Source organism: Procambarus clarkii, chromosome 63 (genome assembly GCF_040958095.1).
Source record: "Procambarus clarkii isolate CNS0578487 chromosome 63, FALCON_Pclarkii_2.0, whole genome shotgun sequence".
In the NCBI taxonomy this organism is placed as follows: domain Eukaryota; kingdom Metazoa; phylum Arthropoda; class Malacostraca; order Decapoda; family Cambaridae; genus Procambarus; species Procambarus clarkii.
In genome coordinates this window covers 12699167-12714672 of record NC_091212.1, presented here as the reverse complement: position 1 = coordinate 12714672, position 15506 = coordinate 12699167, and the positions used below count along the sequence as shown (strand labels likewise).

The 15506-nt window shown below is 44.8% G+C and overlaps 1 protein-coding gene across 1 annotated transcript in view; it reads right to left on the bottom strand.

Annotated features, from left to right (window-relative positions):
• Nucleotides 1-15506, bottom strand: part of LOC123769662 (PE-PGRS family protein PE_PGRS30-like) — a 22611-nt gene extending 7105 nt beyond the window's left edge. The window contains exons 1-5 of the mRNA XM_069308850.1: nt 15495-15506; nt 14718-14736; nt 13479-14553; nt 11008-11144; nt 8959-9096 (exon numbers count right to left, since the gene is read on the bottom strand). Coding sequence (XP_069164951.1) covers nt 8959-9096; nt 11008-11144; nt 13479-14553; nt 14718-14736; nt 15495-15506 — 1381 coding nt within the window. The remainder of the gene's footprint in view (nt 1-8958; nt 9097-11007; nt 11145-13478; nt 14554-14717; nt 14737-15494) is intronic.

Here is a 15506-nt window from a genome sequence, read left to right as displayed (position 1 = left end):
GATTGATATCTCTTTCAACTCAACTCGAATGAAACGAACATGAAGCTTCAGAATCAATGAGATACTCCGCACTCAGTCTACAGCACAGCTACTGGAAATTAAACGCCCCCCCCCTCCCCAGTGCTGCCGATATGACTCCATTTGTTGTGCATTATTCCGAGTGACTGAACACTATATTAACCGGTTGAATTAAATTTGAATTGAGGCTTTAGTCCCATCATAAGATTTATTTCAAATATTATATCTTGATTGCTAGGTGTACATAGTTTTTTCTGCACATTTATAACTTTGCTGGTTATTGGACAGCCATATATAATTCTGAGGGCTTCAGTTTACATTTTTTCCAGTGTCAATACTTTTGTCATTTTGCATTTAAAGCTGGTGCATGATAGTCTACTCGAGACCTTATATATGATAAGTACAGTACATAATACTTGCTGTTCTAATATTTACACCGTTTTGAGGGCTGAACCTAATTCCCTGGTTCCAAGGAGTTGGCATAGCCATGGGGGTGATAAGAGGGGACGAGCTCCAATTACCTCTGAAAAAAAAGCTCCCGTATGGTGTGTGTTTTCAATAGCCTCTGATAACCAAGTCCAACTCCTGGCCTGCACGGGTGGCTTAGTCTTTAAGTCCGGCGGAACTGCTTTTACCGACAGGAGAAGGGGCGAGAGCGTGCCTCTGGCGCCTTAAAACCAGCTGCTCCTGGTAGATGGGACTCGATAGCCTAGGAAGGCAGCTCATCTTGGGGAAAGAAAACCTTGATTTCAAACCTCCGCTGCTTTGCGGCCATACCCCTCTTTTGGGAAAGGCTTCAGGAGTCAACCTCGAGAAAAAATCCGGAGTTGGAACCCCTAAGGCAGTTCGTCGTTGACGTCGACCTCGTTCTGGCAGCTCCTGCGACGGTGCTGGAACCATGTGTATTGGTGTCGCCTTCCCATTGGATAATTCCAGCAACGTGGAGAGGGGAGACCTGCTGCATGGGTAACAGCTTCTCCTCCATATTGACCTACCCAGGCTATGCGCCCTGGAAACCAGAGCACAACTCCATCGTCTCCCGAGACTGAAGGTGAATTTTTAACATAAATGACAAATGTTTTTTTTATCTGGGATTATAGCACTTGTAGTTTGGCGAATTTTGATCGGGTTTACCAGCAGGAATTAGACTTTCCTACAGGCAAACAATATCTATGTCCTCTGAGTGAGGGAGGTCAGAGTGTCATTTTAGGAGAACCATATTAAATGCTTCTAAGAGAAGCACTGTTTCATAAGAACATAAGAACATAAGAACAAAGGCAACTGCAGAAGGCCTGTTGGCCCATACGAGGCAGCTCCTATTTATAACCACCCAATCCCACTCATATACATGTCCAACCCATGCTTGAAACAATCGAGGGACCCCACCTCCACAATGTTACGCGGCAATTGGTTCCACAAATCAACAACCCTGTTACTGAACCAGTATTTACCCAAGTCTTTCCTAAATCTAAACTTATCCAATTTATACCCATTGTTTCGTGTTCTGTCTTGTGTTGATACTTTTAATACCCTATTAATATCCCCTTTGTTATGTCCATTCACCCACTTGTAAACCTCTATCATGTCACCCCTAACTCTTCGCCTTTCCAGTGAATGCAACTTAAGATTTGTTAATCTTTCTTCATATGAAAGATTTCTAATTTGGGGAATTAACTTAGTCATCCTACGCTGGACACGCTCAAGTGAATTTATATCCATTCTATAATACGGCGACCAAAACTGAACTGCATAATCTAAATGGGGCCTAACTAGAGCAAGATATAGCTTGAGAACCACACCAGGTGTCTTGTTACTAACGCTGCGATTAATAAATCCAAGTGTCCGATTTGCCTTATTACGAACATTTATGCATTGATCCTTTTGTTTTAAATTCTTACTAATCATAACTCCCAGATCTCTTTCGCAATTCGACTTCGCAATTTCAACACCATCTAGCTCGTATCTTGTAACCCTATCATCATTACCTAACCTCAGAACTTTACATTTATCAGCATTAAACTGCATCTGCCAATCCTTCGACCATTTCAAAACCCTATCTAGATCAACTTGAAGTGATAGTGAGTCCTCCTCCGAATTAATTTCCCTACCGATTTTCGTATCATCGGCAAATTTCCAAATGTTGCTACTCAAACCTGAATCTAAATCATTTATATATATTATAAACATCAGAGGTCCCAGGACAGAGCCCTGAGGCACCCCACTTACAACATTTTCCCACTCTGACTTGACTCCATTTATACTAACTCTCTGTTTCCTTTGGTATAGCCATGCCCTAATCCAGCTTAATATAGCACCCCCAATACCATGAGACTCTAACTTTTTAATCAGTCTTTCATGTGGCACTGTATCAAAAGCTTTGCTAAAGTCAAGGTACACAACATCGCAATCCTTACCACTATCAACTGCCTCAACAATGCTAGAATAAAAAGATAAATTTGTTAAACATGAACGGCCATTTATAAAACCATGTTGCGACTCAATTATTAATTTATGTTTTTCAAGATGAAGACGAATTTTATTTGCTATTATAGATTCGAGTAACTTTCTAACGTCTATTGTGGGAAAGCTACTCGAATCTACAATAGCAAATAAAATTCGTCTTCATCTTGAAAAACATAAATTAATAATTGAGTCGCAACATGGTTTTATAAATGGCCGTTCATGTTTAACAAATTTGTTATCTTTTTATTATTTTTTTGTTTCAATTATATTTATGATATACATTTATTATTAGTGTCAGTGGCCGCCATCTTTGCTTGCTTTTATAATTGTCATATTATTCTTTTATGGATTCTGTCACACTACAATGTAGTAATACATTGTGTCGGGGGACAGGCAGCCAGTTTATACATATAATACATGTTAGGCTTATATCGAGGTCCACCCCCCCCCCAAAAGAGTCTAATTACTGACCCTGCCCAAGATGCAGCCCCACATAAAACTAACAACTGGGTACCTATTTACCACAACCCGTCCTCAGATCAAGTCCATTCCATCCAGCGGTCGACCCCAAAGACGCATTCATCAATTTTAACATTCTGTTCATTCAAAACGGGAATTTTCTCAAATATAAATTAATATTATAAGATATTAGCATATTTTGCATATATAGGCATAGGTTAGGTTAGGTGTTTAGGTTCTGTTGGCGATTATTTGTACGTGGGTGAAGCATTTACAGCGTTGTGGTTCGAACAAAAGTCATCAGCGAAACATTTGCTTCGGACGTCATCAGTTGTGAGTCATGTGTAAACTGTTTTTCATTCATAAACAGCGGGTTTGATGGCTTGATTAACGAGCATTTGACGTTTCTTTATGAGAACGCGTTGCACAGAGATTTCCTCATCAATACAGACACCTTAATTACTACTGAAGAACTAACGTAACCTCTTAGCAGCATTTGGTGAGTCAGTTAAGTTCAACTTTAAATTATTGGGTCGTTATAACAGATTACATATTCACCCCAATCTCCTTACAGACTGAATTTTAGAATATATGTTAATATCGCAAGATGGGTCGTTGGGACTTGAATATCAGTGACAGACTATGTTTATTGTAATGGAAACAGCCTCGTAATGGGGAGCTGGAAGACAATAGTGAGGATTTATCGGCAACATTGAGCATTGGTAGCAGCCTTCATCACTCGAGGAGCGCCCCGCTGCACTATGCAACAGCCCATTAAGCCTCAGCAATTGACAACTAGTGTGAACCCTCCCAGACTGTCTTGGGCGTTTATAACTCACCTCGTATCTCCCCATCCACCTCCCTCCTACCTCCAGTCCCTCGGTACTGTGTAGAATTCACAGACCCGACCTCGCCGTTCTTGATGTGTAGAAAGGCTTCCAAGTACTTGCCTAATTGTGCTTGCGGGGTTTGAGCTTCGGCTCTTTGGGCCCGCTTCTAAACTGTCAATCGGTTGAACAAATCCACAAGGGATTTGCCAGATCAAATGAACAAATCCTCGTCACGGCCCTTGTGGATTTGTTCATTTGATGCATCACGTTAGTGTGGTCTCTGTGTGTGATGTCAATCGCTTGGTGTACAGGAGAGAGACAGCGAGAACAGGAGGGACGGTTCGAGCCCTCTTCGCGGTTCTTACGGATTTTCACATTGATGCAGTCACGTTAGTGTGATTACTCTTTGGTAAAAGGGATATTAATAGGATATTAAAAATATCAACATATAATAGAACACGAAACTATGGGTATAAACTGGAAAAGTTTAGATTTAGGAAAGACCTTGGTAAATACTTGTTTGGTAACAGGGTTGTTGATTTGTGGGGGAGCCAATTACCGTGTAGCATTATAAAAATAGGATTCATTGATTGTTTCAAGCGTAGGTTAAACATATATGAATGAGATTGGTAGGATATAAATAGGAGCTGCCTTGTATGGGACAATAAGCCTTCTGCAGTTACCTTCATTCTTGTATTCTTATGAAGGAGAGAGGCAAAGGAAATGGCAGGAAGGGAAAGAGGTAGAGAGCAGTCCGGACCAGTCCGCGGTCGTGTGCGGTCGCAGTGTAGGCGCTCTTGGATATTGTGAAATTGTGATCAACTGCTACATTTGTACTGTGCATCTGCGTAATGGGGAAATGGCAGAGGCGGTGTGCCTCAGTGATGGACACTCCAGCACTGGGACTGTCGATTGTGAGAGTGAGGATGAATTTCAAGTGCAGGTTGAGGCAGAGAGGTGGGGGGGGGGTGAAGGTAAACAGAGATGAAAAGATCCACAAGGGCCGTGACGAGGGTTCGAATCTCGGATGCTCTCGGACGTAGGTTCGAACCCTCGTCACGGCCCTTGTGGATTTGTTCATTTGATACATCATGCTATTGTGATCTCTGTGTGTAAACAGAGATCCTGGCATTGCCAGGTAGCCCAACTATATAATATTACTATAATGCCTAAAGCTCCTTCAAGGAGTCGAACACAGACGGCCAGGGTCTTCCTATTGGCCGCTCAGTACCGTAACCACTATACCAGTGGTTGGGTGAGTGCGTTGGAAAGTCCTGACCCCCCGCGTACACCACCACCCGGCAACACTCGTGGCGTATTTTGGCCTCAGTTATTTTATCAAATCCTTAAACGAGATAATAATATCATACAGGAACGTTTCGTACATAGATCCTTTTATTGGTTTATAAACCTACATCTTCTGGTTATGCGAGGCTAACATGACTTTTTAATTGAAATGATATTGCGATACAAAGAGATGAGCTAGGCTGCTATTCTCACCCCGCTCAACACAACGTGTTCTGGTATTTACACACACATCACAAGTAATCGTAAAATCACTTTACATTTTCGATAGGTGAGTTAGGTTAGATAAAATGTCGTTGTCTTGTACTCACCTAGTTGTGCTTGCGGGGGTTGAGCTTTGGCTCTTTGGTCCCTCCTCTCAACCGTTAATGGTGTACAGATTCCTGAGCCTAATGGGCTCTGACATATCTATATTTGAAACTGTGTATGGAGTCTGCCTCCACCACATCACTGCTTAATGCATTTCATCTGTTAACTACTCTGACACTGAAAAAGTTATTTCTAATGTCCTTGTGGCTCATTTGGGTACTCAGTTTCCACCTGTGTCCCCTTGTTCGCGTACCACCTGTTTATCAACAGTTTATCTTTATCTACCTTGTCAATTCCTCTGAGAATTTTGTTGGTAGTGATCAAGTTTTCCCTAACTCTTCTGTCTTCCAGTGTCGTGAGGTTCAGTTCCAATAATCTTTCCTCATAGCTCATTCCTCTCAGCTCGAGGACTAGTTTGGTGGCATACCTCTGAACCTTTTCTAGCCTCATTTTGTGTTTGATTTGATGTGGACTCCACGCTGGAGCCGCATATGCCAGTATTGGTCTTACATATGAGGTATACAAGGTTCTAAATGATTCCTTACAGAAGTTTCTGAAGGCAGTTCTTACGTTCGCCTGCCTTGCTTATTGTTTGTTGGTTTAGATTTAACTACTCAGAACGAAATGTCCATGTAGCACGGGCTATGGTGAACCTGTAATTGAGTTCGGTTATTCGTGATAACCTTGTTACTGTGGTATTTGGGGCTCCACCTCCATTTAAGTTTTAAATGGAGGTGGAGTTTCCTTCTTTTTCCCCTGTGTCTTTTTCGCTTTTGTTTTAGCTCACTGGTTTTAGTCTAGTTTTAATAACATTAAATGTAATGTAGATGGCGGATGTAGATGCAGAATGTTCACTAGTGTGTCCCATTCTTCAACGGCTTTTCTAACCATTGTAGTTGCGGTGGAATGTGCATCTAATGCAGCTGCTGTCGTTGGATTAATGTTGAGTTTGATGCTCAGGGCTTCAGTAGCTTCACATTCCAGTAAGTAGTGCAATAGTGGCGCCTCTGCTTCTGTTCCACAGATGTGACACTCTTAAACTATTGGGTTCATTACCTCCCAGCGGCACTTGTAACCAAGTCTGAGTCTGTGTATGGCTACTGCAATGTCTCTGGATATCTTTTTGCCAAGCTTGAAAGAGGAGTACCCAGTGGCTTGTTCGTACCATATCTCAGTGGATCTTCCTTTCGCTACTTTGGGTTTGTGGCAACTTTTGATAGTTGGGAGTATTTTTTTCTTGATTTGTTCCTTAATCTGTGAAACATTTGGAGGTATTTGAACCTGTACGACAGGTAGAGCAGTGGCAGTTTTTGCTAGTAAGTCTGCCTTTTCATTACCATCTATGCCAATGTGACTTGGTATCCAATTTAGGGTGATTGACAGCCCTAGATTGTGTGCTTCTTTTCCGATATGTGATGATTTCTGTGATGAGTTGTATATTATCTCTGTGGTGGCTGGATAACAATGCCTGGAGCGAAGATTTAGAGTCTGTATGAATGATGACATCATGTAAATTATTCTCAATTGTATAGTTTATGGCCTCCTTCATGGCATATAATTCTGTTTGCAATGTTGAGCACCCACTATTCATGCTCCAGTAAGCTTCATGGTTGGTAGTGTAAACTGCTGCCTCAGCAGAACCTCTTTCTTGATCAACTGATCCGTCTGTGAAGATGTGAGTGGTTGTAGGTCTTGAGATGGTTTTCATTTGTTGTTCTATGACTGCTTTGACCCTCTGCGGGTCACATGATGATTTTTTAACTGGTAATCCTTCAATGATTATCTTTGGACTCGATTTTTCCCATGGAGGAGGCTGCCGAAAGTGTTGATATGGTCTATCTTCTCCTTTGTTTTTAATGGTCCATTTCCGAGTCAACTTTCTCTAGAATCTTGACCAGATTATCTGACCATGCACTTGTTCTATATTGAAGGTTTCTGTGGAGCGATCTGTGTATGCTATCTTTGATTGACAGTCTGGCGGTGGTTCCAACAAGTTTTGTTGTTATGGCGGCTATTCTTTATTTGATCCTGTTTTCTAAGGCTGGTAAGTTGGTTTCCATTCTTAGTCTCTCGACGCGTCCATATAGGTGCTCCCAGCATTGTTCTGAGGGGCATCACTTTGAGACACTTCCAGTTTCTGCCATTGGTTATCACTGAGGGATGTAAGAGCAGGAGCAGCATAGTCAATGAGTGACCTAACTGCTTGAATGTAGTACATTTTGAGTACTGGTAGAGATGCAACATCTCTAAGATTTGTCAGGGAGCGCAAAGCTGAGTTTCTGGCTTTACAACGTTGCCGAAGATATTAAATTTCTTGAGTGAATTTCAACTGGTTGTTTATTATGACTCCTAGGTATTGAAAAGAGCAAACCCACTCAATTTCGTGTCCATGTATTGCGAGTCTGTCTTGAGTTCTCACCTTAACGGTCATTGCTTTGGTTTTATTGCTGTTTATTTTCAGTGCTATGCCAGCCTTGTATACGCCGCTGATGTTATCCTTTTGATGTGGGCTCCAGGGGACAGGTCTGGTGTCATATCAACCCCCAGTGGTAGTGTGGGTGGCAGAGGCACACCATACCCCATCCTGTGAGTGGTTACTGGAAAGGTAACACAAGCACAGGTGACACATCTACACACCGTGTTGTGTGTGTTGATGGGCTGGCCATCCTTCCCTCCCTCTGTAACCCTTTCCACCACCGCCCTTGGGCATGGGGTGCATAATAAATGAATCGATCAAACAATTGACATCCGGTATACTTTTAGTAGGCTCAGGAACCTGTACACCAGTTGATTGACGGTTGAGAGGCGGGACCAAAGAGCCAGAGCTCATGCAACCCCCTGCAAGCACAACTATAGGCGGGTACACTCTCTTGCTCTCTAATGCACCGAAATATTCTCAGGCCGTCCAGAACGCGCGCCAAATAAGCAATACGCCATCTCTTACTGTTCAGAAACCTGTCTCATACCACCCAGGAGGCTGGTCGTTCACGGCTCCCACCACACAAGAGCCCGATACTAATGTCTGTTGTGTTGACGCCGCTCCCACACGCACACCACCTCCCAGTAACTCTTGCCCTGCTTCACTCTCTCTGTCTCTCTCTGTGTGTGTGTGTGTGTGTGTGTGTGTGTGTGTGTGTGTGTGTGTGTGTGTGTGTGTGTGTGTGTGTGTGTGTGTGTGTGTGTGTGTGTGTGTGTGTGTGTGTCCGTCCGTCCGTCCGTCCGTCCGTCCGTCCGTCCTGCACCCACCCGTTTAAAAAAAAATGAGAGGAAAGCAAGGTGGGAGCAGATGGCCGCCGCCCGATCCTGGACATCGGTTTGATCAAAATAAGGATCTCTATATGCATACGATGCCGTTTGGACGTTATCAGTGTTATATAAGATATCTTGAGGCCGGTATATGCACCTAGAATGTCCGAGACTCGGTTTTATTTATATAAATTTTAGGAAACCAGAAAACCGATACATTTCATTTGATTGTTTTTCAACTAAAAGTTCTCCGAAAAAATATTATTTTTTCTATTCTCACAAAGAAAAAAGTTAGTTTATTTATTGCCCTTGTGCATTACAGTTGTACCAATCTCTTGCACATTGGAAATCTTCAAACTTCGCCTATTATTTAAGGGAACGAACTTTACCTCCTCGCCTTCAGCCAGACTCATACTCTGGTCACAGGCAATGTCAAACTTCACGCTGGAGGTTCCTATAACCCGCTCTACAATGGTGTTAATGGAAGTACAGTTGTTGTGACAACTAGAGACGGCGTCTGAGTGGGGAGCCCGTATAAACAACTGGCTTCCACTCTTCAGATAGAGATGCCATACTCCTAACACTCAGACGAGTGAGTGTATCAAAAATTGATACGTTAATTGTAAGTGACTCTTGGGGGGTAGAAATAGCCTAAGCTACTCTATCCCTTTGAGATGTATTTCTTGCTTATCTCAATAAACATACTTGAACTTGAAGTGACTCGTTGCTATCCTAGATTGCATTCAATTCATGAAAACATAACTAACGTGCTTATGTCTTATGCAGTGCACAGATATAACAAAATAATTTACAAAATACATTTACATTTACAAAACCCTGTTCTTAAATGCAAATCCTGCTCTGAAACTCTTCCTGGACAGATGTAATAGGACCCATTATCACCACACCCGAAATAAATATCTCTGATATCCCCAGAGTCAAACTTTATCTGTGTAAACACTCTGCAAATAAAGGGACCCAGTCTATGGAACTCATTCCCTATTGAATTGAAAAGCTGTCCAACTTTTGCGTCATTCAAAACAATACTAAAAAGTACCTAATTTCATCTTCATAGTTTTTTTACCTTTTGCTTTAAAATTGCACTGTATCTGTTGCTACCCAATCTCCCAATCTTTATGTACCTAATCCGAACATCTTTACCATTGTGATCATTGCTGTCTTCTTATATGTACTGTCAATCTGCTGTACGGTGTCTATTAATCTTGTTTAAATTACCAATCAAGCTGTCAATGTAATCAATCAGCTTTAATATATCCATGTGCTTTAATATACTTACTAATCTCTCTCGTCTCATTTTTTTCTTGCAATGTATTTGTTATTTTATTAATTCTGCTAGAATTTACCTACTTAAAATTATCTGTTAGATTAAGGACCTGCCCGAAACGCTGCGCGTACTAGTGGCTTTACAAGATTGTAAATACTATGCTATGTATTCTCACAAACCCAATGTACCTTGTATATAAGTAAATAAATAAATACAAATAAATAATCTTTGAGAAATTCAGAATCTGTCTCCTATGGGTCCCATCCAATATTGGTTTCCGTATGCATGATAGAACTGATGAGTTAGCCAACGTATGACAAAGATGAAGCTGATTACCACCTTGGATTACCTATATTAAACACCGAGGACAGTATTTTTTTTTTTTTTTTTTTACATGCAAGCATGCGTATAATGTACAATAAAAACAGAACAAATATAACATAGAACAAAAGTACAAAGCACACACACGTACAATGACAAAGGAACAAATCAAGAGAAGACCAGCCAGAAGGGCTGACCACAAAACAAAAATGCATATACAAACATAACACAAATATAAACACAGCGCAATACAAACATAAGGGAAACAGAGAGGCGAGAAACATACAAAACAAGTCTGCTAACACCTCAAACACATAATGCACGCATAACAAAGAGCACACCCCAACAGCCTGAAGGGCACACAAGATGACAAGCAAGCGCACACGACATCCACAACCGAACACACAAACGCACAGGAACCGCACACACCCCCACTAGCCATACAAAAAAAAACAATACAAACCGGAGCACGCAGGAACCGGGAAACAATACCCACCCCACCCACTCACATACACACCCCACAACCAGGCAACACAAAATACATAGAAATCACTTGCGAGGATCCTCGTGAGAAATGTACTTCTCCGGGAAAAGATCATGAGGATATTTCGCCTTGTAAGCTTCCCAGACGAGATCTTCAAGGTCGGTAGGGTTTTCGACCCCCCGCGCTCGAGCGGGTATCATAAACTCGGGAACATCTATATCTGGCGGCATCGGCCAACGCCCAAGGTCACTGACGCAAGTCGCATAACGAGGCTGGGGAGCGCTAACCACGCCCTTCGAGGAAGCAGACGACACCGGAGAAGCGGACGAGGGTCGCCGAGCCTGCCACGCCTTCTTCGTCGGAGCAGGTGCCGGACGCTGAGACGATAGCACTTCCACGGATACCGCAGGAGACACGGAAGGGACTGCAGGAAACGGAAGAGGCGGCAAGACCGCTGCCGAGGAAACGGGTAACGAGGAAGGCGCCACAGAACATCCAGAGCGAGCATCCTTTCTCAACATCACCACCAGGCCACCCCGCTCACCACCAACTACAGCAGGGGGAACCACCGCCCACGAAGAACCGGAGCCATCCGACGCAGGCAACGCACCTGAAGCAGGACCCTCGGACACCGAACCAGAAGGTGAGGCCGAAACACCGGCATCCTCAGGCAAGTGTATCTCCGCCACCACCGTAGTGTGCACCACATCCGGAGCCACTCCACCGTCAACGGAAGGACGACACTCTTCGAATTCGCCAACATCAGCCCACGCAGAAGAACGCCGGGAACGCTTAGGCTCGGGCCGCACATCATCAGACCCGGAGGCAGACTCAGCGACCCGCGCAGCACCAACCGAGCGAACCGACGCACGCCGCAGCACGGCAGCCTCCTCAACCACACGGGGCACCAGGCCAGGCACAGGAGGAAATGCCGGAACCACCTCAGCTCCCAGCACAGCCGGAACAGACGGCGAGGGCGCAGGAACCGTGACAGACACAGCAGAGGAAGAACTGGAAGACGAGGGGTCTGAGCAAACGGCAGGCGGAAGAGGCTCAGGGACACCAGCTGGAGCACTAGGCGAGGACCCAACCTCCGGAGGAGATGCGGCAACAACAGGGGGCGCAACAGGCGGAGCAACAGCTGCTACAGAGGGCACCTCCTCAGCCGAAGAGACGTCCATACCCACCGAATCATCCCCCACAGGAAGGGGCGGAAAATCCTCCTCACTGAAGAGATTCACTGGTGCAACAGGAGGCGCAGAACAGTCAGCAGCCTGATGGCCCAAAAGACCACAACGATAACACGTCCGCGGCTGACGGGCGTAAAACACCCGAACGTTGTACCCCATAAGGCGCACAGAGGACGGAATATCCGCCCGGAGTCTCATGCCCAGGGTGCGAATGTTAGACCTCACACCCTTAAGAGGACTAGAAGACACCACGTTCACTCTCACACTAACAACTGCGCCAAATCGGCCGAAATACCGCTGTAGCAGAGCCTCTGGAAACTCCAAGGGAGCCCCATGCACACTGATGTAAGTAAGTGCACCACTCCTATCCGAGAGGGTGACAGTGCCCGCACCATCCGGCAGGGGCAGTGTCCGCCCCTCGTATCGCTGGAGAAAATCGCGATACGCCACCTCCTCTGCAAACTTCACAACTGCCCTACGGGCCGTTACCAACTCGACCCCATAAATCGCAAACACAGGGACAGAGAGCATTTCACAAGCCAGGGCAATCTCCGGGTAACCAGCCCGCACAGAGAACTCTAGTCCCACAGACTGAGCCCGGACGACAGGGGGTAGAGGGACCCCCATCGTAACGCCACGTCAGCACAGGCGAGCAGAGACACACCCGCCCCCAACCAGCCGAAACGGGCAAACAACACCAACTACTGGAGCGCCGATTCAACACGTCCGCCCCGTACCGAAGCTAGGGCCAGACTCCCGAGGACAGTATTAGTATACCGAGAACTGCAACAAATTCGAGTAGACTTGAGACAAAGTGAAATGACCACTAGATATTCCAGCCCATCCTCTTGTTTAGATAGTGCTTATAGTAACGATGTCGCCCATCGTACATATAATAACGTAATGGCCAACTAGAAAGTTTAATTCGGTGCTATTGAATTTAGACAAACCGAAAAGGGTTTGTATTACTAATAAAACCTAACGTAACTATAATGGCAGGACCCCCGGTACAGTCCCTGGGCAAGACAGAAACGGTTGGAACGTTTCATTTTACCAATCCAGGAAGTTTCACGGCTTTACAAGAATGTAAACACATCATGCTATGTACTCTCATAAACCCAATGTAACTTCTTGTATATATATAAATAAATAAATGAATTTCATCTAATGCCTCTGTTCACCTTGCAGTAAATAGGGGCAGTTATTGTGGGTTGCATCAGTAGTTGGTCCAGATGGACCTCAATAAACATAAGCACAGGCTTCCTGTCCCCAACAACGGAATCACTAATCATTACCCAGCACGAGAGAGAGAGACTATTTTCGTGCTCTTTTGCTGTGAATTCTCCCACCTTCCGCAGACATACGAAGCCACTTGATCAGTCCGCTTCTCCAGGCAGTTGCCATTGCTTTATTCGATCGGGTCCTTGATTCGAAAATGGGAATTCTCTTTATGACAACAGTACTAAAAATGTAGTCTTATGGCAGGTCTTAGATAAAGAGTCATCACACTGCCCGCTCTGCTTGAATGTCCACAACTTGAAGCTACAGTAATATCAATCAGCAAATACCTTTTTTCAAGTTGCAGGACGGTAGACGCTAACCAGCAACCACAACGTCCAACGACGCACAAAGATGTGTCGATTTCACCGCAGGCTGCAGGAAGTTCTTTGCTGCCTCCGCCAGAGGCTACAGTAAGTCCTTTGCTGCCTCCGTCAGAGGCTACAGTAAGTCCTTTGCTGCCTCCGTCAGAGGCTACAGTAAGTCCTTTGCTGCCTCCGTCAGAGGCTACAGTAAGTCCTTTGCTGCCTCCGTCAGAGGCTACAGTAAGTCCTTTGCTGCCTCCGTCAGAGGCTACAGTAAGTCCTTTGCTGCCTCCGTCAGAGGCTACAGTAAGTCCTTTGCTGCCTCCGTCAGAGGCTACAGTAAGTCCTTTGCTGCCTCCGTCAGAGGCTACAGTAAGTCCTTTGCTGCCTCCGTCAGAGGCTACAGTAAGTCCTTTGCTGCCTCCGTCAGAGGCTACAGTAAGTCCTATGCTGCCTCCGTCAGAGGCTACAGTAAGTCCTATGCTGCCTCCGTCAGAGGCTACAGTAAGTCCTTTGCTGCCTCCGTCAGAGGCTACAGTAAGTCCTATGCTGCCTCCGTCAGAGGCTACAGTAAGTCCTATGCTGCCTCCGTCAGAGGCTACAGTAAGTCCTTTGCTGCCTCCGTCAGAGGCTACAGTAAGTCCTATGCTGCCTCCGTCAGAGGCTACAGTAAGTCCTATGCTGCCTCCGTCAGAGGCTACAGTAAGTCCTTTGCTGCCTCCGTCAGAGGCTACAGTAAGTCCTTTGCTGCCTCCGTCAGAGGCTACAGTAAGTCCTTTGCTGCCTCCGTCAGAGGCTACAGTAAGTCCTTTGCTGCCTCCGTCAGAGGCTACAGTAAGTCCTTTGCTGCCTCCGTCAGAGGCTACAGTAAGTCCTATGCTGCCTCCGTCAGAGGCTACAGTAAGTCCTATGCTGCCTCCGTCAGAGGCTACAGTAAGTCCTTTGCTGCCTCCGTCAGAGGCTACAGTAAGTCCTTTGCTGCCTCCGTCAGAGGCTACAGTAAGTCCTATGCTGCCTCCGTCAGAGGCTACAGTAAGTCCTTTGCTGCCTCCGTCAGAGGCTACACCAGATCAGGTAGAAGAAGTCTCAGCACAACCAAAGCCGACGAGGCAACTTACTGGGTTCATCCCACGTAATAATGTTGAGAGTTGTTGTTGTTATTATAAATTCAGCTACTCGGAACAAGTTCCAAGTAGCACGGGCTATGGTGAGCCCGTAACTTACCTGGCACAGGAGTGGTGCCCTGAAGTTGAGAGATATTAACGGGGTATTATAGGAGAGTTGCGGATAATTTAAGTATTTATACAGTGAAATATTAGATGGAGTTTATAATTAGCATATAAGTAACGAGTAATATAGTGTTATCATTACGGGCGAGGTATATAGTAGGGGAATTTGGAGAGTAGCCCTACATATTTAAATGCCTTTTTTATTTAGCCATTAAAGGACCTTGGAGTCAAAATCCACCACTCATTAAATGTTGCACAACAGGTGGGAGCAACAGTAAAAAAAGCTAACCAAACTCTTGGGATAATGAAGCGTACTTTTGGCTATAAGGAAAAGAAGGAAATGGTTCAGCTGTATAAATCTCTGGTACGCTTCCATTTGGATTACTGTATCCTAGCATGGAGACCTTCATCTTCAGAAGGACATAGCTGCTCCGGAGAAAATGCAACACCGGGCAACAAAAGTTATTCCAGAGCTAAGTCATTTCTCGTATGCTTGAGAGCCACAGGGCTACCAACACTGCAGACCAGGCATGACAGGGCGGAAGTCATTGTAACTTTTAAAATACTGAACAAGTTAATTAGAGGATGTTGATCCGGATATTTTCTTCTTCAGGTCAGCTGTATCATAAACAAGGAGCAACAGGTTCAAGCTCAACAAGCCATAATGTAGCACTGAGAACAGGAGATGTTTTTTCATGGCGTTTAACCCCCATGGAACCGCCTACCCGCCGAAGCCGTAACTACCAAAACTGTGTTGAGTTTTATAACATACCTGGAAGATCAT